The sequence below is a fragment of the Mesoplodon mirus genome (assembly GCF_964341445.2).
Source record: "Mesoplodon mirus genome assembly, chromosome: 4".
Classification (NCBI taxonomy): domain Eukaryota; kingdom Metazoa; phylum Chordata; class Mammalia; order Artiodactyla; family Ziphiidae; genus Mesoplodon; species Mesoplodon mirus.
In genome coordinates this window covers 111,010,560-111,038,445 of record NC_138979.1, presented here as the reverse complement: position 1 = coordinate 111,038,445, position 27,886 = coordinate 111,010,560, and the positions used below count along the sequence as shown (strand labels likewise).

Here is a 27,886-nt window from a genome sequence, read left to right as displayed (position 1 = left end):
TCTATGTTTAAGTCCATAAAAAATGAATAATGCTGCCCCACTATTGATCATGTTGGCTTCTGTAATACAGGTCTTTATAAAATAATTTGTATTTTGGTTTCCTCAGAGACCTTTCATAGTAAAACTTTCACTTCTAAAATTAGAAGTTACAGGAATATTATATTGTGGTACAGACACATACAAAGGCAAATAATTAGAACATTAGCAAAGGACATGAATTAAACCTCTGCATTATATTGATTGCGTGTCTTTTTGTTAAACAAATGTTTTGTTGAATCTTTACTTTTCCCACAGGTACCAGTTTTTTTTAGGTAAATGAAATTTGAAAGCTGAGATATGGTCTGCTGTTCAATAAGTAACCTGGAGGGTCTTTTGATTTTTTAAAAATTAATTTTCAGTTAGTCCTGCTGGAAATTTATGGATGCTAAGTCTGATCCTATTTTTCCTGCTTCATACTTACAGTTCTCAACCACATCATCTCCTAACCCTTTTAAGTAGTGAAAATCTGTAATTATTTTCATGCAAAAAAAGGGTTTTCCTTTTTGATATTCTCAGCGCATAAAATAACATTGATTCCAAAGTTGATGAATATAGTACAGCATCATTATTTTCTCTGTGGAATTCCCACATTCTAGAGTAGTGGCTCAATCTTGAGGCTTGATTGCCAAAATCAAATGGAAAGTCCTTTGCTTCTGCTATAAAACAATGGTGGATGGGCTTAAAACTGAGGAGGGGAGAAAACAAGATTGCATTACAAATCTGGCAACATCGGCCACACTAGTAAAATCAAATCCAATGTTGTTTTATGACTAAATTTATGTGAGCGCCCAGGATCAAAGGGCTCAAATCTCACTGGACTACAAGGTCCATAGTTCATGGCAAAAACTCATCAAAAAGAACATTTCAGTCGTTTAGGCTTTTCATTTTAATCAGCCACAGTCATAAAAGAGCCTTTAGGTGTCCAAAAACATTTTGCAAGATCAAGAGGTTGTTTTCTCGGTCACAGAAGCAGCTTTCTTATTGGATCCATATAATGCCTGTGGCCTTAGCGTGTCAAAGGGCCACTGCCTCCGCATTGTTTGCCCTTGTGGGATGGTTTCTTTCGGTTCTTCTAACTGTGTATTATGTGACAATAAATTATGGTGTCTGACGGAAGGACCATAAAATTTTCACACAATCTATCAAGCTATTTCAGCCATTTAAAGTTTGGCCTCTGACAGCAAGCCAGGTACTTTGTAATGTTTAGACAGAAACAGAGTCTACTGCCGGCATCTTGACAAGTGTCTAGAGACAGCTCTGCACGGCAGAAAGAACACGAGGCTTGAGAGTGGGACCCAGTCTTAAGGCACAGCCCGGCTACTTTGTACAACTCTGACTTGGGACAACCCGTAAAATGGGGATCCTACCTTCACCACAGTGATGCTCTGATTCTATAGGGGAATATTTGTGGAGCTGTTCTCCTGCAGTAAGAACAGATATGCGCTAGGCATCGACTGTATGGGGAACCAGCCCAAGCAGCCCTGCATTTTCAACAGGAGACCTGAGTAGGTACAGGGGAGAGAGCCTGGCTGGAGAGCAGCAAAGTGATGAGAAAATGTTCCCGAGCATGTGGAAGAGGGTGAAATCAGGGACCCAAGAGGTTGAATTAGCTCTGGGGGAAAAGGGGGGCACTTCTTTTAAGATAAGAAGAAAATAGAGAATGAGTGCCTTTGTGTCTAGGCTATTAATGCCCTTATTTCTTTGCCTCTTTTTTTTTTTTACTTTGGCCGCTGTACATAGGGAAAGAAACAGAGACACCTGATATTTTCCTTCCCAGTCTCTTCCATGTCACCCTCTACCACCTCTTCTGCGCTTTCTCTCATTCGTTGTTCCCTTTTTGGCAAGTGCCTTCCCCTATTTGTAATAGTATATTCAGCTCTTCTCTACTTTAAAATCCCTTCACTTGACTCCTGCTTCTTGAAGTTTCCATCCGTCCTCTCAGCGGCCAAGTTCTCAAACATTAGTTACATGTTGCAGATTCTCCTACCACTTGCCTTCTGCTACCTGTACTGAAGCAGCTGAGACCACAGATAAGTAATCATCAAGTGCTGCTGTTCCCCTCTGGGTCTCCACTGGCCTTGATTCTAGAATGTCAGTGCTGAAATGCTAGATCTCTTCCCCCAGCATCTAAGACGCTGAATTCTCCGTTATGCCTCCTCCTCTGAGTGTTTCTTCATCTCCTTTGCTGCCCGTCAGCCCTGCCTCTGCAGCACCCTCAAGTGCGACTCTCCAAAAGGTGGCCTTGAGTTCCCTGGCTTCCTGTATGTTGTGTTGAGAGATTTCACTTATTGCTGCAAGTCTGTATCTGTGTAAAGGCTTTTCACACCTATTTATTCAGATTCAACTGTTTTCCTGAGTTCCAGCTCCAGGAAAGTTCTAGTTTTTGCTGGAAAACCTAGACTGGGAAATGTCTTTAATATCTCACATTTAAAATTTCTAAAGCCTCAGCATCAAAAATGCAAAGAACCCCAGGGTTGAAAGGACTCATCTCCTTGTCTCCTTCTGACCTCCCCCTACACAATATAAACACAACACAAAACAGTCTTTTCTTAGCTGCCCTAATTAAAGGATCCACCGTTCTCAAAGTCTGGACTAGAAATCTCAGATGCATCTTTGGCAACTCCTGCACCCTCAGCTTTTGCATGTAGTTGATTGCCAAATGATGCTAATTTTAGCTCCATGGTCCCTTATATATGCTCATGCCTTAGCACCCTGCCACTGTCATCCTAATTCATCACATCTTTCCTGTATTCGAGCTGTATTATAAATTGCTTAAAGATTGTTGTTCCTCTCTCTTACACACCTTTAATAGCCTACTATTATTGTCACTCAGATTGAGTTCAAGTCCTTGGTGGTGGTATTTAAGACTTTCTAAAATCAGATTCAAACATACAACTTTAGTCTTCTCTTCTGCTTTTTCCCAATACTTTCCCATTACTCCGCCTTTTTCTTTTGCTTCGATTGCTCACTATCTGCCCCTCTGCCTTGCCATTCCTTTATGGCCCAGCAAGTGTTCCCTATTATACATGAAACCATCTCTGACTTCCCAAGGCTTCGTCCTCTGAAACCTTAGGGTCTTTATCCCTGACTGAGGCAATTATCAGAGTCTCCTATTATAATCATGAAAGCAGAGGTTATAGCCCCTTCCTTCCTTCCAACCCCCAGTGCCAAAGCACGTGATAGACGTAAACCTTCAATGAATAGCAAACAGTTGAATCTTCCGTCACAGTGATACATGCATTAGTGCATAAATTAACCACTGGTTGGTTTTCTCTTTTTCTTTCTCTGTAGTGGAAACTGGATTTAAATGAGGGGGATTATACAGGCAGTATTTTTCAAATTCAGAGATGTAGGAGAACTATAGTTGGAAAACTATGTTCCCGGGAGGTTTTTTTAAGCCAGTTTGGAAAGTTTATGACTCTCTACTGGGAGAATGGTGTTTATTTCTCATTGTCTTAAATGAACATTTATCAGACTTTGTATGTCTAGACAGGTTATGGTGATTGATCGTTTGTAATAGTTTATGTGAAAGCAACATGGACACATTTGAGTCTTTGGTAATTTGTAAACCCTTTCCTTTTATGGATGAGACTGAAAGGCTGAAGGAGTTGATCTTTGAATCAAGCTTAATGCTTCTCATCCTTTTCTTTCCTAATGCCCTTAAGGGAAGCAACATGCTCCCAACAGGACAGGGTTCCTTATAGCCAAGGAAGCTGACCACCCATTGAGACTCACCTTCTGGTTACTACTTACTAGCAATAATAGAGCCCAAGCCCATGAAGGCAGCTGATAGATGTACCTTGGCTGGAAGTCAGGTCTTTTCCCAGTCCAATGCTCTGTCACTTAAGCCATACAGAGATTGCTCTGCTGAGGGCAGAGAAAGTGTTCATTGCAATTTAAGAGATGGGCAGAAAAACCCTCATGTATTCCATAATGGTGTGTGGTATCGAGCATATGCTACCTGAGATTTAACATAGCTTGTTTAAAACCAAAATCTTAAGGCACATGAACAAAATTAAACATGGTTCTTTTAGGAATGTACAGATCAGTTGGAGGAAAGTAAGGCCACCTCTTCCAAATATTTAATTAAATTTCAACTTTTTTAAGTTGTTGCTTTTTAAGGTCAGAAGGTTATCTAATACTCTTTTCTCCTGTGCTCATTCTTTATCTCTGCAAGATTAAGAATTGCATTCAGGATTTATGAATAGGAGCTTGAGAGAGTATTTTATTATTCTCAGATGAGATTTTCTAGGTTTGTGAGCTATTATGGATCAATGTGTGCAGATGGACTCTGTTCAATTATTATAACCTAGACCCAAACATTGGACTCCTACAGCATCACTCACTCCTTGCTCAGTAGCAGCCTAATTACCAAAATAATAATAATGATGATGATAATGATAAAGGTAGAGACACAGAGGCTGCCAGCTGTCAGAAATACCTCTTGGAGTGATTTTACATTTTACCCCTAAACCCTGCAACCAAGCACCACCCATACCAAAGGACTTTTAAAAACACCATTACTGTGTCTGGAAACTGTAAGTGTTGCTTAGAGGGTTTGGCATGGCTAACAACCCCCCGCCACCCATCAGCTTTTAAAACCAATCACACACAGAAATAAAGTTAAATATTTCCTTCTTTATGAGCCCCAATTTTTTAGTACTGGCCTGTTCACTGTTTTCCTTATAGGTACATCATATTTGGATTTAATTCTACTTTTAATCTTACCTGTGCTGTGTTGATAGGGAAATCTGAAAAACACATGAGAGAAAAAATACGAAAAAGAAAATGATTCGAAAGAAAATAGGCTTTTGCTTTTACACTTGGCAAGCTGAGATTGGGGTATGTTTAACAAAGTAAATTTGGACCAAGAAAAATGATCTTCGCGTCAATCTCTATAGAAATCAAAATTCCTTCCTTTCAAACACCTCAGCCATTCTAATCCATTTCATATGTGTATTAATATTGTGTTCAAGGACATGCAATCAGAAAGCCTTCTACTGCTCTGAAGTGCAGTGAGGGAAAGGTGGTGGTCCAACACTGAGATTCCTAGTAATCTAAATATTTAGAATGTGAGTAGTTTGTAATTATTTAGAATGGATGACTGGCGTAGATACTTGAGCCAGTTCACTTTTTTTCACGAAGGGTGCATGGCACAAAGTTGGCGTGTGTAAGCTCTCGTAGCAGATAGATTCCAGGAGACAGCAGCATGTTCATGGTATGAAACACTGCAGCAGTCACGTGGTCTGTTACAGACGTTATATAGCTGGCCCTGCATCATTAACCTTCATATTTAGTATTTAACTTTGGAATGACTTGTGTAGAAATTATGCATGCGTTTTTGAGGTAATAGTGCCTCTGTCTTTTCACACATTTAATATGGACAGCTGTAACATTTAAAATAGAAAAATTCTTAGAGAGAGAAAATTATACCATCTATAAACCTAAGTCAAACTAAATTCGAAGTGACATTTAAACTTTGCATGGAGGAGTTAAACATTTATTTTGAAAACGATTCATGAATTACATTCCATGTTTGATCAGCTAGGAAATAAGACTACTGATTTAAAGTTACATCTTCCAATTACTGGAAAAAACTGAAAATGTAATTCTTGTAACAATTATCCTTTCAAAAAGCGCAAATTACAGAGATGAGTATCAGTCAAAAGTAATACAGTTTAATCTAAGGGGGAGAATGCAGGAAGAAAACAAGAATGTGGTTTGTCTGTATTCCAGGAGAAAAGAATCAAGTCAAAATGAGATCTGATCCTTTCCAAGTTATTTTGTGTGCATCATACTTGAGTGTAATTTCACATGCATCTTGACGTTCCAAGTATCATTAAACATCTAGTAATCAGAACAAATGTTCTGCCAAATTCCATTTATTATCTTAACTGTTTAAGGCTTTGAGCGCTCCAGATTTCTAAATATATAATTAAAATCCATATTAAAAAAATAAACCTAGATGGGGGATTTACATTTTTCTTAATTCGTGTTTACACGAAGAAGAGATCTGTTTTTAAATATTGCATCAGATCTTTGTGAGCTCAAATAAATCAGTGCGATACTTTGCCAAAGCTTTCCAAAAATGATGGGTATTGATGCCCTGTGGTCAGGAAACCTCCTGTGTGGAGTTTTAGAATTCTCTAGTTACTCAAAAGGACCATTATTTTGGGTCTCTCTGCTCTCAAGGTTATGAGCTTAGATGCTATGGATGAACTTTGTCACTCATACGGCTGTCAGCCCATCTACATCCTCAACTGCACATGTTCCAAATGAAGAAAGCACAGCTCTAGAAATGTCTGCTGCTTTCTAGATAGATCTGTGACTGGAGATGTTCTGCAAGCCTGACTGCTTATACAGTCAACCCTTAGTAACTGAGGGATTGGTTCCAGGACCCCCTGAAAATACCAAAATCTGCAGATGCTCAAGTCCCTTGTAGAAACTGGGATAGTACACTCGGCCCTCCATATCCATGAGCAGATACAGAGGGCCGAATATAGACAGAAACTCAAAAAAAAAAAAAAAAAAAGCCTAGCCATTATAAAGAATAAACTGGTCACCCACATTATTATGGATGCTATTTCAAGGTTCTTTTTGTTGATCAAGGGATTTCTATGGACCCTGTTCCATCCATTTTGGTGTGTGTCCCAGTGAAGGAAGATTAGAAAATAACTCATAACTCTTGGATACACATGGAATAAAACATGTTTGTGGGTTCCTCAATTATTTCGAAATGGAGATTTGTTTGGAGCTATAAAAACCCTTACCAATAATAGTATGGGTATTCACAGTGATAGCATTATGAATGCCTTTGGTGTAGAATGTTTGTTTTGACTCATTTGGGGTCAGTTTGTTTGTCAGCTCTCATCTAGGCCCTGTGTGTATTATATGATAACAGTCTGGAGGTCCACTGAATGAAACAAAGTTACCAGGTTTGAACGGAGATGGACCTGTAATGTCAGACTTATGAGTGCTAGGATTTCATGAGGTTTGTTGAAAAGAACGTGGTCTCCATCAGCTGTGCCCTTATCAGCTAGAACATTGCTGAGGGGTAATAGCAATAATTATACAAATCAGAGAGTTTTTCGTCATATACGTAACAGGCTCTGCCTAGGTACTACTCAATAGTTCCTCCGCCTTGTCTCCCTTTTGCTCACTGAATGTAGCTGTCATAGGCACAATGGCTTTAGGGACTTCTAAGAGTCAGTTAGGGATCCTGAAAAAGTCATTCATTCATTCACTCAACAGCTATCTGAGTGCCACAGGCCAGGCAGTACTCATGGTTCTAGGAGTGCACTGGTGAACAAGAGAGACAAAAACATGAGTCCTCATAAAATTGACACATTTAGAAGATGAAAGAGGGAGAGAAGGTAGCATGGTAGGCATAATAATCGCAAAGGTAGAACGAAGACCAGGGAGCTGTATAGTCAGAGAAGGCAAGAGAGGCCTTTTTTTTTTTTTTTTTTTTGCGGTACACGGGCCTCTCACTGCTGTGGCCTCTCCTGTTGCGGAGCACAGGCTCCGGATGCACAGGCTCAACGGCCATGGCTCACGGGCCCAGCCGCTCCGCGGCATGTGGGATCTTCCCGGACCGGGGTATGAACCCGTGTCCCCTGCATCGGCAGGCGGACTCTCAACCACTGCGCCACCAGAGAAGCTCAAGAGAGGCCATTTTTAAGTTCAGCTGGAGAGTCACAAAGGAAGAACGAGGACAGATCCACTGAACTGGGTAACCTAGGAAGCCCTTAGTGATTTTTGTGAGCATTTTCAGTAAAATGGTGGCAACCTAAACCAGGTTTTTGACAAATTACACAAAGGGTATGACAAAGGTGTAAAGACAGCAGGTAGCTGCAAAGCTTTTAGAGCATTGTTTGTCAGCGAACATAATAGGAGTTTTTTTTCTTGAGGAGGGGGCAGACTTAAGGCAATTATTCTGATTTTTGTTGGAGGGGATTGGGTAGATGTGAAAACACAGGAGTACTTGAGCACTTTTCACGTAGGGGTAAAAAGGCAAAAGAGGTACCTATCAATGAATATGTTAAAAAAATTGAGAAAAATCTTGGCATAAGCATCAGTGTGTCTTGTATTAATACATAAGTGATAGCCTAATTTTGTTGTATGATACAATACTAGTTTATTTTGATGTTTATATTTTATGTTTATTCTCGTGGTAGATGGATCCCACTTAATGCACTTAAGAAGAAAGGTTGACTTTTATTTAACCACATCATGTACACTCTGTTCTCTAAGGCCACCATCTAAACGTACATATAAACTTATACATGGGGAGACGTATGGGTTATGTTAGTAGTTTCCAGCTGACAGTGCGCTGTAAACCCAACTAGTTGCTGTTAGTTCTATCTTATGTTATATAAACTCTGTAATGTTTTTTAGTCAGAGTATTTCTTAATTTGTTCTGAACACATTATTCTGAGTTTCTTTCACTTCCCGTGAAAAATATATTAGGAAGCAAGACAGGTACTATCATCCTCATTTTATAGAATAGGAACCTGAAGGGTGATCTTCAGCTTACAAACATTGATGGAATAATAGGCCTCCTGTGTCTTGGAGACCCAGTAAGTATAGGAGGAGACTGTTCTAATTGCACTGTGGAACAGACTCTCTTTTTGATAGGTGGTATCTCTGCAACTAAAGAAGAAAATAGATCAATCTATTGCTTAAAAGAAAATGAAAATCCAAGGCAACACTTTTAACCCAATACTCTGATCCTTGCTTTGGAGACTGGCTCATGAAAAACACTCATAAAGAAAACTCTTCATGTTGGCCTGGGAATAGAAGATGCTAAGTCCTTTTTCCTTACAGAAGTAAAAATTTAGAACCCTGTTCCCTTGGAAGTGCTTATTAATGAACTATAATGAGAAAATCAGACTCTTATAAGTAAGTAATGGGATAGAAGGTAGACCAGGAGAAAGGGGCAGAAATGAGACATCACAGTATTCAAGGCACCGTAACATCCTACCTAACGCTGTGAACTTTCAGTCATTTCCTCTCCTCTGGCCGCGTTCTCACGCAGCTACAAGGTTAGAATGCTGCTGAACGTGGCTGTGCCATCTTGGATGACCACCACTCACCCCATCCCATCGCCTGACCTAGGGAGAGAAAGCTCTGGAAATTGGGCCACAGAGGTGAAAATTGTATAACATCGATGAGAAAAGTTAGACTTTTATCTTGGGGAATTTGGACGTATGTGTCTTGTTAAGACCTAGGCACCTCTTTGGGCATTTCAGGGACTCAATTCACTCGACTGTCTGTTGACATGTGTTTTCTCAAAAGAGAAACATTTTGTTACAAACAAAATGTTGCTTGGAAGTCCAACTGATAAGTGACATTTTGTTTATGATGTATTTATTTTGCAGTTTTCAATTTGTAGAAATGTTTGCATATGACTTATTATGTCAATCTTCAAGATGCTTTTTTTCATTGAGATAGAATTTTACATACAATAAAAATCACTCTTTAGTGTATGAGTTTTGACAAACGCATGCAGTCACATAACCAAATCACAATCAAGACATAGAACGTTCCCATCACCATAGAAAATGCCCCTGTGTCCTTTGGAAGACAATTCCTCTCTTTTTAAAATTTATTTATTTATTTATTTATTTATATTTGGCTGTGTTGGGTCTTCGTGGCTGCGCGCGAGCTTTCTCTAGTTGCAGCGAGCGGGGGCTTCTCATTGCAGTGGCTTCTCTTGTTGCGGAGCACGGGCTCTAGGCACGCGGGCTTCAGTAGTTGTGGCAAACGGGCTCTAGAGCACAGGCTCAGTAGTTGTGGCTCACGGGCTTAGTTGCTCTGCGGCATGTGAGATCTTCCTGGACCAGGGCTCGAACCCGCGTCCCCTGCACTGGCAGGCGGATTCTTAACCACTGCACCACCAGGGAAGTCCGACAACTCCTTTCTTGAACTGAGAACCCTGGCATTCACTGATGCTTTTTCTGCCCCTATAGCTTTGACTTTCCCAGAATGTCATATAAAGGGAATCATACAGTATGTAGCCTTTTGAGTCCAGCTTCTTGCACTTAACGTAATACATTTGAGATTCATCCATGTTGTTGGATCTACCAGTGGTCCATTCCCTTTGTTTCTGATTAGAATTCCACTTTGTGCACGTGCCACAGTTTGTTGATCCTTTAAGCAGTTGAAGAACATTTGGGTGGCTTTCAGTTTGGGGCAATGTATTATTAGTCAGTGTTCTCCACAGGAATTGAGCTAATAGGGTGTATATATAAGAAAGAGATTTATTATAAGGCATGGCTCACACAGGTATGGAGCCTGACAATTCTCAAGATCTGCAGGGTGAGTCGGCAGGCTTGAGGCCCAGGAAGAGCCAATGCTGATGTTTCAGTCCCAAGGCAGGAAGAAGCCAATTCCTCAGTTCAAAGGCGTTTAGGCAAGAGGAATTTTTTCTTAGGAGGAGAGTCAGCCTTTTTGTTCTTTTCAGGTCTTTAACTGATTGGATAAAACCTACCTGCATTAGGGAGAACAAATCTGCTTTACTCAGGCTACTGATTCAGTTGTTAATCTCATCTAAAAACACCCTCACAGAGACACCTAGAATAATATTTGCCCAAATATCTGAGCACCCCACGTCCCAGTAAAGTTAACCATCACAGTTGATTAAAAATAAGCCTGCTAAAAAAATTAGCATATGGATTTTCATGTTAACATACGGTTTTATTTCACTTGGGTAAATACTTAGCAGTGAGATTGCTGGGTCATATGACAAGTGTATATCTAACTTTCTAAGAAACAGCCAAACTGTTTTCCAGAGTAGCTGTACCATTTTACATTCCCATTTGCAAATTGAGAGTTCCAGTTGCTCCACATCCTCCCCAGCACTTGGCATTGTCAGATGGGTCAGTTTTCCTCTCCCTCTCTCCTTCCTTCCTCCCTCTCTCCCTTCCAATAAGTATGAAGTGGTATCGCATTGAGGTTTAACTTGCATTTCTCTAATGACTAATCACGTTGAGCATCTTTTTATGAGCTTATGTGTTATCTGTGTATCTTCTTTCATGAACTGTCCATTCAAATCTTCTGCCCATTTTGGAAGGGGGAGGTTGTTTTCTTATTTTCATTTTAACGGAGTTCTATGTTCTGGGTACAAGTGTTTTGTCAGATACGTAGTTTGCAGATATTTTCCGCAAAAATTTGAACACGAATTTGAATTTCGGGGTTTTCAATGTTGAGTCTTATATTAGCCACAGCATCCCATTACTTTCTAAATTTTATTTTGCTAACAGAAAAGTCTCAAAAATCACATTTTACAAACTAGTTAAAAATGGACTCAGTTTTTGGAAAAAAAAATTTTCCCTTACTATCCTAGGGCTGTATTCAATTAAAATAATTGTGAAGATTGAAACATGAATTGTAGGAAATTTTTACTTTACAGTTGAATCAGTTAACAATTAAGAACTGCTGGAATTAGTTTTAATCATAAACATCACTCTGTCAAAAAGCACCAAGTATAAAATTAAATGTTAAAATCATCTGTTACTCTGCCCATTCATGTGCTTATTATTGAACAATGGACTGTTTTGCCAGGGTAGGGCCCTGCACAGAGCAGATTAGCCTGAGCCTTGGCTGTGCACAGTTGAATATGGTGCACATGTGCTGTAGAATATACTTACATGTATATGTACAAACCTGAATTTAAAACAAGAAAGGAAGGGAGGGAGGGAAGGAGGGAGGGACAGATGGATGGACGGAGGGACAGATGGAGGGAGAGGGAGGAAGGGAGGGAGGGAGGGATGAAGGGAGGGAGGGAGGAAGGAAGGAAGGAAGGAGGAAGGAAGGAAAGAGACCAGTGCAGAGTTACAACTTTCCTGATCAGTGAAACCATTTTCAAAACATCTGAATAGATTCAGAAAGATGTCAGAGAAAACTTTATATTTCAAAGACTAAAAAACAAAGAAATCCCCCAAATTAAGTGCCTTAGTACTAGGTGTGCTGGTGGTATCCAAATATGTAGGTTTTGGTGTAACCATATGTATTTTTTTTAATTCCTTGTTTATAAGGTTAAACATCCCTTTAAAATAACAAAACAAATTGTTTGCAGAACTGCTCACACCTCCATGGATCCTTAGAAACCTGGTTAGTAAGCCTCCTGATCTTTTTCTGACCTGTTTGTTTTACAAATGAAAATAGCCAGAGATAAGAAGCAAATTTAAGGTCATACAGAAGTCTTATGCTGAACTAAATCCAGTCATTCTGATTACTATTTTAGTGTTTTTTTCCATTAACTTGACCTAGCCTCTCCAATTGGAGCAGAAAATATTTCTCCTTGGGTCCATTACTTAGAGAAATGAAGATTATACTCAATTTTGTGAGCCCTTTTCTGGCATCTCAACTTATGTCTTGTATAATGAGTATGCCTCTTGGCTGAGGTGAGCAATTTTTGGAAATTTCTAGCTTCCTCCAAAGGAGGCGTCCTAGGCCAGAGTCCAGATCTTAATGAAAAACACGTAAACCTCTTGTTTGTTTTCCCTGTTGATTAGCCTATAATTTAAAACCCATTCAATGGCAGATTTATCAAGTGACTAATCCCTGGGAAGACTAGAAGTGGCCGGGAGAAGGTGATTGTGGCCTAGGCACACATCATCGGTCACTTGTTGAAATATTAAGGTAGGAAGCCAAATACCTCCTTGCTTACTAATGAAAATATATTCAGGGAGGTTAGCTATGAGTGGGCCTGGAGTGGCTCATTAGTGGATGATGAAAGCAACACAGACAACCGGGGATATCTTTGCTGGACAAATCGGCCTGTATGGTCCTTGGTTTTCTTCAGTCGTCAATGAAAAAGTCATGTATGAGTAAGAGTATAAAATCCACAGCAGCTTAGCTGTTCTGAAAATTAGAAACAACTCACAAATACCTCTTCTCAGCTGGAACATGAGCCTCTCAAAGTATGGATTGTTTCTTTATATGCATTTGCAAGATCAGGTGCATTGTAGATGCTCATTAAAGCTTGTTTGACTATTAGATGGTAGAGAGACTAGAGTCTCATCTCACTTTGATATAGAGAAGACTCGTTCAGTGTCTATCTGGTTCAGACAATGTCCCTATGCAGAGTAAGCCTACAAGTAGGATATCTGTCACAATCATTCCCCTGAACCTCTTCTTGTGAGCAGAGAGCTTTCTGTTTCATTGGTAAAGATGTGGAGACTATTTTTCTAATCAATAATCCTAGAGTCTTAGACATAAATTTCGCTTTTAACACCTGAAAGAACTCAACAACTAGCCCCCGACGCTTGCTCCTATTTGATGATGCTATTTAAATTATCTAATTTTTTTTCATTTCCTACCCCTTTTCAATTAAAAAAAAGAAAAAGACAAAGTTGGGAATACGTGAAGCAAACCTAATTGGGGAATCTGCTTCACAGTTTCCAGAATGATGGTAGTGTACAGATGGGCCTTGGCCATAGGATGGTGACCCCTCATAGACAGTGAGTAAATTGAGAAAGAAGTAGTAAAATGATTGCTGTGATTACTTGAAGAACCTCAGTTTGTCACAGTATTAAGGGCCAGGTCTTACCATCTGTTGCTTCTAAGCTCACATGTACTCTAGAATGGGTCGTACATACCTCACTGGGCTAGCTGTAGCTTCAGTAGTGACAATAACAATACAACATAAAATGCCAAGTCCTCTCAATAGAGAAGGAATTAGTATGTTGGCTCTTTGCCTAAAAGTATGCAGTCTTGGGTTTGCTTATTAGGTTTCGAATTACTTTCTGGAAAAAATAAAGCCTGAAAATCACTTCCATAGATATCCCAAGGTACATCCATTCTCTGACTCACACTAAATTTAGTGATATTAATAACTTAGAAATAAAACATCAGAATCCTCCATGCTTTTATTTCTTCTGTGTCACAAAAGCACTCTGGCCACCCTCAGGTGTTGTTTTGTTTCCCAGCTAGGAATCTCAGTACAGGTTTCAAAGATTTATCTCTTTTACTTCCCCACTATTTCCTTGGATGACTGTCCATAATTATATTTGCTTATTTTTGAAGTATATTTCAGAATCCTTGGAATAAGTATCACATTTCAGAAGTAATGCCCAACTTTATCTGAACTGCATACTGAACCACTGGTGTGTTTTCAGAGTACCTTAATGAGTCTGTTTGACCTGTGTTGATTTGCATTCATAATGAGAGCTAGGACTTTCTTTACATGGCTTAGATGATACTATGCTTTGCGTCCTTATGAAGCTTTCATGAGCAGAGCTGTCTGTATTCTAGGAAGTTGAAGAGAAAGAGATATGGTAAAGTCTTGGGTGTGGTAATTATTAGCATTTTAGAACTTTCCTGAAGTGAGGACCTTCTGTGCAGTCCCCTGGAATTGTCTTGCTTTCCCCAACCTAAGAATTTAGAATTTGGAAGAGTCCCTGGAAAAGGTTGACTTACTCAAGTTGTACAGCAGATAACCTGAATTTTTAATGGCCCCTGGCAGCACCACTGGGAGCGAATGTTCGTAGCAACAAAATGCTGATGGGTGATTTTTTGCACAGTGCTTGGCACCGGTATGCTGTCTTTCATCAGTAGGCACTTTTCCACCTTCTTTTCAACAGGCATATTTGTGGGGACCAGACAAGCAAAGTCTCCATCTATTGCTTGGGCTTCAGGACAATGTGTTCCTGCGATGATATCTCTGAGCAGTGGTAATGTGGAGGATATTAAAAAATAATGAGGATTTTGTAGGGGAAGGGAGCACCAGCCCCTGAGGAGGCTGCAGGAGTTTCCTAGAGCCCAATTCCTAATCAGGTTAGGATCACAAATATGGTTCAGTCCTACTGCATAGTTTACTATGCTTATGGGAATAGCCTTTAAGCTTATTGTGGAGAGAACACTTATCCACACCAAATATTTTAAAATTGTTAAAATTTAAGGATCAACATTAATTTATAGAAATACCCACACTGAATTTTCTAGGTAATAACAACAATGAAATTTCATAGTCCATGTTGTGCTTAGGCCTATCAAAGAGGAAGGGGACCACATGTCTCTCTGTTTTTACATTTTCTTGGAACTTTGAGTCTAGTTGGGTGGGTAATACAGAGGCACAAGGAAGTCTTAATATTTAAAGCTAAAGAAAGAATTCAATAAGCATTTGTGGATCACTAACTAAGCAGAGTGCAGTGTTCTGGAAGTTCAAACATGAATAAGCCATGGTCCCCAACTGCCTGGAGCTTTTAGATTTGCAAAGAAGATAAACATAAATGACTGTAATGCAACGTAAACCTAGAAAGTTCTTTGGCAACAAAGTCAAAGGAAAACTTTTGTCAAGAGGAATCAAGGAAAGTTTAAGCCAGAAGGCTCAATTGCGATGGAGTGAGTTTTCCTTCGTGAAAATGGAGAGAAAGGGTGTTTTACAGAGAGGAAACAGCATGTGCAAAAACATAAAGATGTGGGAGTTGATGGGATGTTTGAATCTGTACTGGTGCAACACAGGGAAAGTATAAAGAAGTATCTGGAAAAGTAAGCAGAGGGAAGATTTTGAAGAGCCATGAGTATCATGAAAAGAATGTAGGCTTCTCTGCTGCATGAAACAACTGTTCTCAATATGGGTAATGAAGGGATATTTCCCTCATAGGGATATATCAGAATTAGCAAGGGGCTTTTTCAAATAACACATGTTCTTTGGCGATTCTGGAATGACCCAAGTTAAAAGTCGTTGCCAAAAAAATTCTACCAGTATTGTAGTGCCATACTATCTCAGCTGTGTTTGGAGCAGAATAAAGATTAAGAACAGTTACTGTTGGTTTCAACTCTGGCTACCCATTGGAATCCCTTGGGGAGCTTTGAGGATACCAGTGCAAGGGCACCACCATCTCAGACCAATTGAATGATTATCTTTTGAGATGGTCCTGCCCGTCAATATTTTCTACAAAGTGCTGTAGGTGTTTCTGACGGGGAACAGGCTGAGAACCACTACATTAAACAGATAAAGACAGTGTCAATCAAGGAAAAGGGTGATTGGAACAGAGTGGTTTAATTGCGATTGCTCTCTTAAAGACTGTGAATTTGCATATTGCTTAGAAGGAGATAGATATAGACTATAGACAGACTATTGCAGGTGGGAAGAGGATGTGATTAAAAATGAAAGCAATAGAAGCAATCAAGTTAAAACTAAAGGGAGATAGATAAAATTTAGATGAAGTCTGGAGATAAAACTTGGGGCAGGCTGGAAAGATGTCAAAACTTTAGACCTGTCTCCTTTCAAATGATATGTTGGGGTGAATGCAGAAAAACAGATTTTTAGCAGGGAGGTTTGGGGAGAGGGAAACTCATAATGTTTCATATGTCCTAAAGAACGTTTATCTAAAAATGATCGGAAGGTTTGTAAATTGTTTTGTATACCGTGTACAAGCACCATGTTCAATGTGAAAGTAAAGGAAACTGAAAAGAAAGTCAATAGGGTTTAAAAGCATTATGTTCCCTTGATTCAGCCTTATCTGTAATTTCGGCTGTGAGGGTCTGGGCTTGACATTCCATAAAGATTTCCAGGGTCCTGCCTGGGGGTACATGATTATTCAACAGAAAGTTCTACTCTCTGTGTTTTATTCATCAAGTCATTAACAGTCCTCCTAGTTATGGCTCTAGACAAAGGAGGGAAAACAATATATGATTTCCATGTGCAAAGTAGAAGTGGCACTTAACAGGAAGTGGAGTGTAAAATAGTGTTAAAAAATAACTTTCCTGAAGGCTTGATTCATGATATGTGCAGATTTGAGATGCCTATTTGTAATAGAGCCAGGAACAATTTGAAATAATTGACAAGATACGTGTTACTGAACGCAAGTTAGTGTGTCCGACACACAGTGGTGCCAAACAAGTTTGGAGCAGAGAAAGGTTTATTGCAGGGACATGCAAGGAGATGGGTGGCTTGTGCCCCAAAAGCCCCAAACTCTCCAAAGGGTTTCAGCAAAGCACTTTTAAAGGCAAGATGAGGGAGGGGCATGATTAGTTGTTGCAAACTCCTTGGTGTCGGAATCCTTTGTTCTTGCAGCTGTCCATGTAGGTCAGGTCATGAAGTTCCTGTAAACCTCCAACAGACAAATGCCGTTCTCTGTTCTGAAAATTTTATCTCCACATGAATGGACTCTTAAAGGTTAGAGCCCTGAGAATAGGCTATCCTGTATATTTCAGGCTGTAGGCCACACTCTTTTATAAAAGGTGCAGAGCCAGCATGACTAAGCATGTGCAACGAAGCCCAAAGGTGAAAGCAAAAGGAATAGATCTACTATGAAGTCAGATTTGTTCTTCCCTGTTACATATGGACAGATAAAGAATGAATGAGGGGGGCTTCCCTGGTGGCGCAGTGGTTGAGAGTCCGCCTGCCGATGCAGGGGACACGGGTTTGTGCCCCGGTCCGGGGAGATCCCACATGCTGCGGAGCGGCTGGGCCCGTGAGCCATGGCCGCTGAGCCTGCGTGTCCGGAGCCTGTGCTCCGCAACAGGAGAGGCCAGAACAGTGAGAAGCCCGCATACCGCAAAAAAAAAAAAAAAAAAAAACATCATGGAACCAATGTGGCTAAACTGGAATCAGGAAAATTAGTGAGGTGGCTTGTGCCACTGTCCAGGTAGAGAAGGACCCAGTGAAGAGTTGAGGCAGTGGGGGTAGATGGAAAGGAATGAATCAGAGAAATTAATGAAACTCATTGATAAGTAATATGTTGGGAATGAGAGAGAGCAAGGAATCCAGCATGATATCCAGGTTTCTGGATGTGATGGGTTGGGAGGATGATGATGCTATTAATTGCAAAGAAGAATTTCAGAGGAGGAGGCAATTGAAGTTTGACAATCATGAGTTCATTTTCAGACGTGTTGAGTCTGAGGTGGCTGATTAAGAATATTCAGGTAGAACAGTTCCAGAGGATAGTTGGAATTATTATGGTTTTAAGATACCAATTTGGAAGTTGCAGTATATAGTCAATGAGTGTAATTTACCTCATGAGTACACAAGATGACCGAGAGAGATTGTGTAGTGTGAGGATGAAATGTCAAGGGACATACCTGGAGAACAACATTTGAGGGATGACTGGAGGAAAAGGAGTCCACAGATTGCCTGGAGAGAGCCAAGAAATAGGAAGAAAATTGCGGTGGGTGGAGAGAGTATCGAAGTTCAGGGAAGCAGAGAATTTCAAGGCAAGGCAGCAGTCAAGTTTAACAATGCAGCTGAGGGCGGAAATCCCTGAAAAGTGCTGAGCAGACGTAACACTCAAATCATGGAGTTTTAAGAAGGTAGTGGGGGCAGAAACCAATTGTCATTGGTTAAAGGAAGCATGGATAAGAAAATAGATGCAGCAAGAGTTGTGTGTTTTCTTAAAAAAACAAAACAAGACAAAACTCTGTTGTGAAGAAAAAGAGGTAGTGTGAGAAAGAAAGGGCGACAGCTAGAAGGGATTAAAAATGGATTTTGACATCTTTATTTTTGCTTTAGATGGATAGAGCCTGGTGCTGGGGAACATGCTGAGAGCCGAAAGCAGGTGATGTGTCAGGCAGCCAAGAGACAAAATAATAATGGCAGCAAACGTCTGTAGCACCTCCTGTGTTCTAAACACTCCTCTATGTGTAGTTTTACATGTATTAACTCATCTACTTTGCATAACTGCCTTGCAGGGTAGGTTCTGTTATTACCCCCATTTTCCTTATAAGAAAACTGAGGTCTAGAGAGGTTAAGTAACCTAACCAATTTGTGCTGTACCCACCACGCTAAACAATAAATTACAGAGCCACCAGAATGGTATATGTATACATCAGATTCAGCAGATTCAGAAGGTCATTGGTTGAGAGGTGGAAAGCAGGAGAGGTGGGGTGCTTTGTGTAGATACAGTCCAGTTGTGTGATAAAAGGAAAGTTTTTCTGTGGAACATGTCTTGCAACTTTTTTGTATTATTGAGAAGTTGAAGATTAAGTGCAATTATTGGCTCATCAATATTACCTGACTGTTAACCTGCTTGGAAGAAGGTTAGTCAGGAACAACATTCAAGATTTAGTTTGCTGTGGCAGAACTAAACTAGTCGCTAAAATGAAATTTAAATATGCGTGATAATCCAAGGTGGGAATCAGGGCTGGAATGTGGCTGGAGGTGGGCAGGGGAGGCAGAGGGTGATGGAGATGGGTAGGGCATCCAAACAAAGGTTATCTTGATCTCAGGGTTGAATGAAGCATGAAAGTACTTTCAGCCATTTGATAGTAGAACTCGTGAAAGTTTGGGTAAACGTTTGTATTTGTAGTACGTTGTTCATCCTGACTGCTTAAGCTTTTCCTAGTTTTATGCCTGTCACTCCACAAAGGTGACATTGTTTGGAAGTTTTGAAGAATGTTTAGAAACCTGTTAGTCTCTTACTCTAATATTATCCTTAGCAACAGTAACCAACAGTAATATTTATTCAGAACTAGTGTTCCCGGCATAATGCCTGCCACTTTATAGGAACTATTTCATTTTACCTTTATAAAAACCCTAGAGATGGTCTGCTACTTTCCTTATTATACACTTGAGGAAACTCAGGCTTGAAGACACAGTGTTCCCTGCCTAAGGACATAGAGCTAGCAAGAGGCTAAACCAGGATGTGAACCAGGTGATTTGAATCCAGAACTCAGGTGCTGCTTAACCCTCTGTGTTGCAAAGAAATAGATGGTACCCTGAACTTGCCAATTTTTTCAGAGTTGGATTGCAGCTGCCGTGTCCACATATGAGAAGTTCAGCTTTAGAAAAACCTGTCTCTAGTTCTTCTGACCACAGTTATTTGGGGTTTGGTTTAGGAAGCAAAAGGTGAAACTAGTAAAAATACAGTTAAAAGTTATCTTAATGAAGATGGAGAATTTTCCTGTGTCATGACCTTGACTGACTTAGGCCACTGAAAATATTTCTTTACCTTTTTAATGTAAAATGGATCTGTACTTATATACCCGTTGGTGTTCTAGACATTTGTGGGCTGAAATTACAGTGAAGAAAGTCTTATTAGCCATAGGGAAGACTCTTGGGACAATGATGGAATATAACTATTGCAGTTTTTTAAAAAAATAAATTTATTTATGGCTGCATTGGGCCTTCAGTTGCTGCGCGCAGGCTTTCTTTAGTTGAAGCGAGAGGGGGCTAATCTTCATTGTGGTGCGTGGGCTTCTCATTGAGGTGGCTTCTCTTCTTGTGGAGCATGGGCTGCAGGCGCGCAGGCTTCAGTAGTTGTGCCATACGGGCTCAGTAGTTGTGGTTCGCAAGCTCTGGAGCACAGCCTCAGTAGTTGTGGCGCATGGGCTTAGTTGCTCCACGGCATGTGGGATCTTCCCAGACCAGGGCTCGAATCTATGTCCCCTGCATTGGCAGGTGGATTCTTAACCACTGCACCACCAGGGAAGCCCTGTTGCAGTGGTTTTTATCCATCCATCTCATCAGTAGTGGGTACTTGCCGTTTTAGCTGCTGGGATACAGAAATAAAGGCAGATACTGTCCCTGATTTCTTCTTGTGGAGTTTGTAGTCTGATGGGGAAAGCAGAAATTAAATAAATTCACCAAAAATGTTTAATTACTGCTAAATTGGATTTTGGAAAAACTCAAATATAAAATTGTAAATTTGACTACCTCCCAGTTAACTGTAGTAAGCTAAATGGCTTTGAATGCTGGGAAATGGGCTAGTTAATAGCCAAGAGTATGCCAGTTTGTGCTGGTAAGTGAAAAACTGTAGACTTGAGGTATTGACATAACTGAGAAGATGAGCATTAAAAAGGCTGGCTTCATATAAACTATAGTTGAAAATATAGAGTATGTGGAAAAGAAAAAAGCAAACCTTAATAAGCTCATTTTCTATGCATTTATTACTAAATTATGAATGATTATAAAACAAACTCAAATACTGATCATGGGCAGCTTTGATATGGAAACTTTAAAAAAAATGCACACACATCATAGCTTCTTCTGGAATTTTTTCTTTCTGCTGTGTTGGCCTGGAAACCCCAGAGGTGAGACATTCTGTGGAAAACTGTGAGAACTGCAGCTCCTAGCCAAAAGTATCTCCAAACCTTTTTTTTTGTTCTTTTTCCAAAACCAAAAGTAATAACAGATATATCTAGGCATGTTCAAATCTTTATTAAAAGTTTGTTTTGCATTTGATATTAAAACCAATGAAAATTCTTAGATGACAGTTTTACTTTTACCCTTAATCCATGGTTATTGTTCCCTGTGAGCTCAGATTGGATGAAATTATGCTTTTACTCCAACTGTTTAAGTCCTTGGAAAATTCACAAGGTGGAATTCACACCCTGTTGGATTCGCAGAAGAACGTCTCTGTCTTTCCCTGTGTTTATGTGGCCTTGTGCTATGGTGGTGTGGGGATGCTATTGAATATTTTATTTCTGATAATTGTTTTTGATAAATTTTTTGCTTTCTTTCCCACTGATATCTCTACAGGCTCAGTTCGAACTTCAAGCCTTTCATATCCGGGGTGAGCATGCGGTGATAACAGCGAGACTAGAAGAAACCATTGAAAATCTCAAATACGAGATAGAACACCAATGGCGAGGAGGATGTGAAGAGATGAGGGATGTGTGTGTCTCCACCGACGATGACTGCCCTCCAAAGACTTTCAGAAATGTGTGCATCCAGACAGACAGAGAGACTTTCCTCAAACCCTGCGAAGGTGAAGACAGGACAACCAGAAGTAACCAAATAATACCCAAAAAGCTGAATATCTCCTCTTTAAGCCAACTCTCTCCCCCAAATGACAGCAGAGACACCAGTGTACCACTTCAATCTGCGGAAAGCATCTCATCGAGTCAGCAGAAGGCAACGCCTTCCCCTCCCCCTCCCGCACCACCCCTACTGGCAGCCATCCCTCCCCCTCCTCCCCTCCCACCCACACTTGGACCTTTGCCACTGGCACCTCCACCGCCACCTGTGAATACTGGACCTCCCCCACCTCCGCCACCTCCTCTGCCTCCAAGTGCTGGACCTCCCCCCCCTCCCCCACCCCCCCCACTTCCTCACTCCACCGCTCCGCCCAACAGTGGGGGGCCTCCTTCTGCTCCGCCACCCCCAGGACCTGCGCCTCCACCTCCTCCTGGACTCTTCTTCGGAGTCAACCCTTCTGCTAGCCAGTGTCCTCGGAAGCCAGCCGTTGAACCCAGTTGTCCCATGAAGCCTCTGTACTGGACTAGGATACAAATAAGTGATAAGAGGTAAGCTCAACTCCCCTGGCCCATTCTCACCTTGTGAATTTGCAGGATTTTGGACAAGCGATGTTGTATTCCTGTTGGTTCAGCATCTTTGTAGTGTGGCACTCGTTCTCAGATGTGGTAGTGAATGCCTTGGGTAAACAAGGCTGGAATGTTTTGAGGAGAATGTCTCCACTAGGTCTTCTCTGTGTTCTGTATGGATTGACGCTGGGAGAAACGACGTGTTCTGTGTCAGACCCTTCTCGAAGGTATATATTCCATTTCCCAGACTAGAGAAGAGCCCAGGGCTCTCCAACATCTCTGCAATTAGTGAGTAATCACAAAGACATTGAGCCTGATTCCATACTTCAGGTTCACTGAAGAGTTTTAGATTATTTGTCTTGTCTTTAGATGGTATCATCAACCCTATAATGTGTATATTCAACAGGTAGGTGTAATTTTCCAATTTTTATTAAAAGAACTGGACATAGCTGAATCATTAGCTCTTTAGGTCGGAGAGGAGTCTTAAAATATCAGCTCCCTCTGCTTGAACTCTGTTACCCCTCGCTGCTGAGTGCCCTCACATCTTTATACCTTGTTGCCCTCCAGAGAAAGTGCCAGTGGGTAGATAGCTAAAAAGCATCTTCCATTTGCATAGGTTGTTAAAGTGGGTCTGTAAGGCAGCAAGAGATGGTTGCTTGGAAATTTCCATTCAAACAGATCTGATCAGATTTCTTCTGCCCCATTTTGGAAAGCATCAAAAGGACAACGAGAAAGATGTTGAGTTGCTTCTTGACTACTCTCTAGGTGCGAAGTTCATTGTTTGCAAAGAACAGCAAATATAGAACAGATTTTTACACTTAAATTTTTGAACTTAATTCCCCAACTCAAGATGTGGTGGTGAATTTTTCTATTTCTATAACATTTCGCTTGGGGAAGGCAGTATACTGAACAAAATAAACTGCAATTCACAGTGAGAAAGCAACTAGAAATCACTCTAGGAGGGGTGGGGCACACCTTGACACTAAGCATATGGTGAACTAAATTGATTGTATACTTCATATTTGGTCCCTTTCCTCTCACCAAAAATTAAGGGCAAATTTATTTATTTAATAAATTTATTTATTTATTATATTTAAATATAATACTCTATATTTACATTTCCCAAACGAGTGGTTAAAAAACCATTCCAGATGGTCCTGAAATAGCTCGTACCATTAACTAAAGTACTAGTATTCCCATTTAAGACTCAGATGACATTTCCTAAGAAATAATTTCTCAGTATATTTATTTGCAGCCATGTTCCCTTATTAGTGTTCTCAAATTAATGTGCAGCCATTCCAGGGTGATGAAGCCCACCTGTCAGCCCTGGCAGTATGTGTTCTGAGGGCACACAGAGCTGTTCCACACCTGGGTCTCCCCAGCCTGCCTCAGCTTCATTCCCGTAAGGCTTCATGGGCAAACAATAACCTAGACCATACCAGTGGTGTAACAGTAACCACTGGGAGATGTGGGCCCTTCATCCACTGTTTAAAACAACAAAGACAAGCTGGAGATAATCATAGTAGTTTTCTCTCCTTACATAGTTGGCCATTTTGAGAAAGAGGACAATTGAATGCTCAAGCTCTTATTAGTTTCGCCATAAGTGTAGGGCTTCAATTTTGCGATGGGTTGAATTGCCTCCCCGCAGATTGATGTGCCAGTGCTCTAATCCCCAGTACCTCATACTGTGACCTTATTTGGAAATAGGGCTATTGCAGATGTGATTAGTTAGGTTGAGATGACCTCAGACTGGAGTAGGGCGGGCCTCTAATCCAAAATGACTGGTGTTCTTATAAAAAGGGGAAATGTGGACACTGCCAGGGGCGGAGGGAGAACGGCATGTGGAGTTTGGAGTCCTGCCACCACCAGGGATTGCGTTTTGAGCAAAATGAAAAGTAGATGAATGTTCCAACTTCCCTGACCTGGGACATCAGGAGAGCCCTGCTTGGTGAACACGTCAGCCTCGAGCCTGAGTTCCAAGCACAGGGGTTTAGTCTCTCTTATTATGGGTCCCTTAAAATGTTTTTGTACCTCAGAGCATGAATACGTCTTTTAAACTGAAATGGTCTGAAGACCCTGTGTACTATTCATTATGGACAAAAGTAAAATTATATGGAATGTGTTCTTTGACAGGAGATGATATTTTGTACAGCCAGAGGGGTAAGCACTTCGTGTAATGAGCACTTAATCAATTTTGGTCTTGGTCTTCTGGGGAACTAAGAATAAAATATGAATTTTCTCTAGTATATACACACTGCCTCTCATCCACTTAGATTGCTTTTCACTACTAACATGGTTTTTAACTTTTGCCATTTTGCTTTCTTTGATGTCTGTTTTCTGGTTTCTAGAATAGGGAAAAGCCATTTAGTTTAAAAAAATAAAAAAGGAAGAAAGAAATCCTCATCTGTCTACCTTTTTGGCTTCCTAATAACTATCTTCCTGGTGAGAAAGTGTCTTCTCCTCCGCCCCCTGCACCCTCCCCCCTGCTTACTCCCGCATCTGTCCCCTCCCCACTTCTTCCTCCCCCACCTCCTCCTGCCTTCCTCTTCCTCTTCTTTTGAGCTCAAACTGTGTGTTCAGTGGTCAGAAAAGAGCTGGCCATGATGGCAGACGGTCCATTGTGAGCAAGTCCTTGTTACTGCCCCACCAGCCCAGTTGCCCCCAACCCGCTGAGAGGTGGTATTCCAAAATTCTGTTACTCATTTTTGGAAATGCCTTTTCCCATAGAAACAATGTTGTAGATGGTGATGAGGTGTTCAACCTGACTGCCAAAGCCTATTTACTTCAGAATATAAGTGGGTTTATAGCACTTAGTCATACTGACCTGAGCTCAGAGTCCTAGGAGGGGAAGCCAAGTGGTACAGGTGCAGGAGATGGGGGCATGGGTCTGAATAATCTGCTTTGTGGGTCACATCACCTCCCTCTAGGCATCCTCTCCTCAGCTTCCCAGAACCTTCCTGAGGCCCAGACCAGCAGCCCTGAGGCTGCATGCTCCAGAATTTCCTGGCTCTCTTCTCCCACCAATATCCCCTTTCCCAAGCGCAGCTGAGAAAAGCATTTAACATTAAAGGTGTTCATGTTTCGAATTGAAGTTAAGGGGGGCGGGGGGAGGGAGGGGGTGGTGCTGAGGAAGGAGCACATAGATGGATGTACCTCACTGGAAATGTTCTAGCCCTTGGGTGACGATTTCACAGGTATTCATTATACTATTATACATTATAACTTACATATGTCACATATATGTTCTTAAATGCCTCAAATATTATATTAGAAAAATCATAATTTAAAAAAAAGTGGAGAGAAACAAATGTTCAGTTTTGTTATGGGCCAGAACCCAAATGTCATATTTCACAGCAAAGGCAGGCACATAGCAAAATGTGAACACTCAGATCGGAAAAGCCAGTGTTGCCAACTGTTTCAAATATGAAAAATTGTCAAAGCGGCGGGCAGGTGGGGATGGTGGTGTGATGAATTGGGCAGCTGGGATTGACATGTATACACTGATACGTATAAAATGGATGACTAATAAGGACCTGCTGTATAAAAAAATAAATAAAATTCAAAAATTAAAAAAAAAAAAGAAAAATTGTCTTTTAGTATGAAAAAATTTGTGTGGCCCACCCCATGTAGTAATAGTTCTTTTAGTTTTCATTGGGAAAATGCATACCAAAACAAAGATAAGTACTTGTAGATATTATGGATCATAACATACACACACGTTTGATGTGTATGTTTGCTGTGTGGATGAGACTTTTTATTAAATGTCTATAAGCATTAAAAGTGTTTAAAAATAAGACGAGAAAGTAAGTTAAGAAAGTAGACATTTGGGAGAAAATGTGTTCTGACTGAAAAGAGCCTGGATAGTAAACCATCTAAGGCAGCTCTCCGAGGCAGTTGTTCTGAACCTGATTTCCCATATCTTCTTCCCTTTCTTTGTTTCAAAACTAGGGTATCCCTGTTTTTAGAGAGAGAAAAAAAACCAATCAAACAAACAAAACACAGTCTCCCCATGGCTGCTTTTGCTGAAATCTCTGCGGGGGCTGGTGCAGTAGGGGTTTTGCTTTGTTTTTATTGTTAATCCTGTTGTTGGGTGGTGTATTATAAAATCAGGTATTTCTAAATGAGCACAGCCTGTTCACGTATATGGGTCCTGCGCTGAGTTAACCCGAGCTAAACCTGAGAACTATATTTAAAATGAATAGAAAAAAATTCAAAAGAGGGCACATCTTCACCCAAGCACTCCATTTTCATTCTATTTAAGAATTATCCTATGAACGTCTCAGAATTGGTTATTGTTTCAATCTTTATACGATGCCCATTTCTACCCGTCATGGAAATGACACAAAGGGAGGGAGGGGCAGTTTCCATGCCTCAACAATCTGAATCCCAGGAGTTCTGATCCCATGGGGTTTCTTTGGTTCTCTCTCTTTGGTTATATCTAAGGACCATTCTGTTTCGGAAATGTGTGTTTGCTTTAATACTTAGTATATTTTGACTTAAAAAATCTGTAGTCGTAAAAAGCTTTTCTTCAAGCGTTATTAGAGTTTTTTAAGGAGTTAAAAAAATGAATTAAGGATTTCACTGTATTCTATTCTCTCTTGTTTCTTAAGTTTAACTTGCCATTTTCTCTTTTAAGCCAAAATTCTACACCAACCTTGTGGGATTCCTTAGAAGAACCTGATATTCGGGATACTAGCGAATTTGAGTATTTATTCTCCAAAGACACACCTCAGCAGAAGAAGAAACCTCTGTCAGAGTCCTATGAGAAAAAAAACAAGATCAAAAAGGTACTGAGTGACTACAGTAATCTTTGTAATTATATATATATATATATATATATATATGTATATATATATATATGTATATATATGTATATATATATATATATATGTATATATATTTGTCATACATGGGAATTTATTATGTGCTGCTGGTTTCCTTTCCCTCTGTTTTCAAAACATGTTTTGAAAGGTTTTGAGTCACAGATGACAGAAAGGAGCCAGTAGTTTGAGAAATCTGTGCTTTTTGCTATTTGGGTCACGCTGTCTGAATTTTCAAACTGTTTTCTTCATCTGGACTTCTTTCAGCCACTAATTCTATTGAAAAAATGCATAAAATTTAGTGAAAAGAAGTCTGTAGGCTATATGGAAAATGTCTTCTTCACTTATTTAGAACTTCATTCATTGAACAAATATTTATTGGGAGTCTATCTGTGCTAGATTTTGTTTTAGGCACATGCTATCCAGTCGGGGAGCCCTTAGCCACATGTGACTATTTGTGATAAAATTAAAAATGCAGTTCTTCAGTGGCACCAGCCACTTTTCAGTTTTATTCTTCTGGCTAGTGGCTACAATATAGCACAGATACAAAACATTTCCATCGTTACAAAAAATTCTCGTGGATAGCACTGTCTGAGCACCTGGGGTGTGTTGGTGAAGAAAAGCAAACAAACGAGAAAACAGATCCTTGCCCTCTGGAGCTTCTATTAACAATAAACATCAGAAACTAAAAATCAGATCACGTGGTAGAGCAGAGTAAGGAGGATCAACTTTTTTGGGGTGAGGGAGGGATGGGGGCTACAGGTTTGAATGCGGTGTTCAAGGTAGTCCTCATTGAGAAGGTGACTTCTGAGCAG

General features: G+C 40.4%; 1 protein-coding gene across 7 annotated transcripts in view; it reads left to right on the top strand.

Moving 5' to 3' along the window:
- Positions 1–27,886, top strand: part of FMN1 (formin 1) — a gene marked incomplete at its 5' end in the record, with an annotated part of 415,504 nt that overhangs the window by 167,438 nt on the left and 220,180 nt on the right. For all 7 annotated transcript variants that reach the window (XM_082620131.1, XM_082620130.1, XM_082620129.1 and 4 more), the window contains 2 exons: positions 21,467–22,233; positions 26,888–27,038. In XM_082620131.1, coding sequence (XP_082476257.1) covers positions 21,467–22,233; positions 26,888–27,038 — 918 coding nt within the window. The remainder of the gene's footprint in view (positions 1–21,466; positions 22,234–26,887; positions 27,039–27,886) is intronic.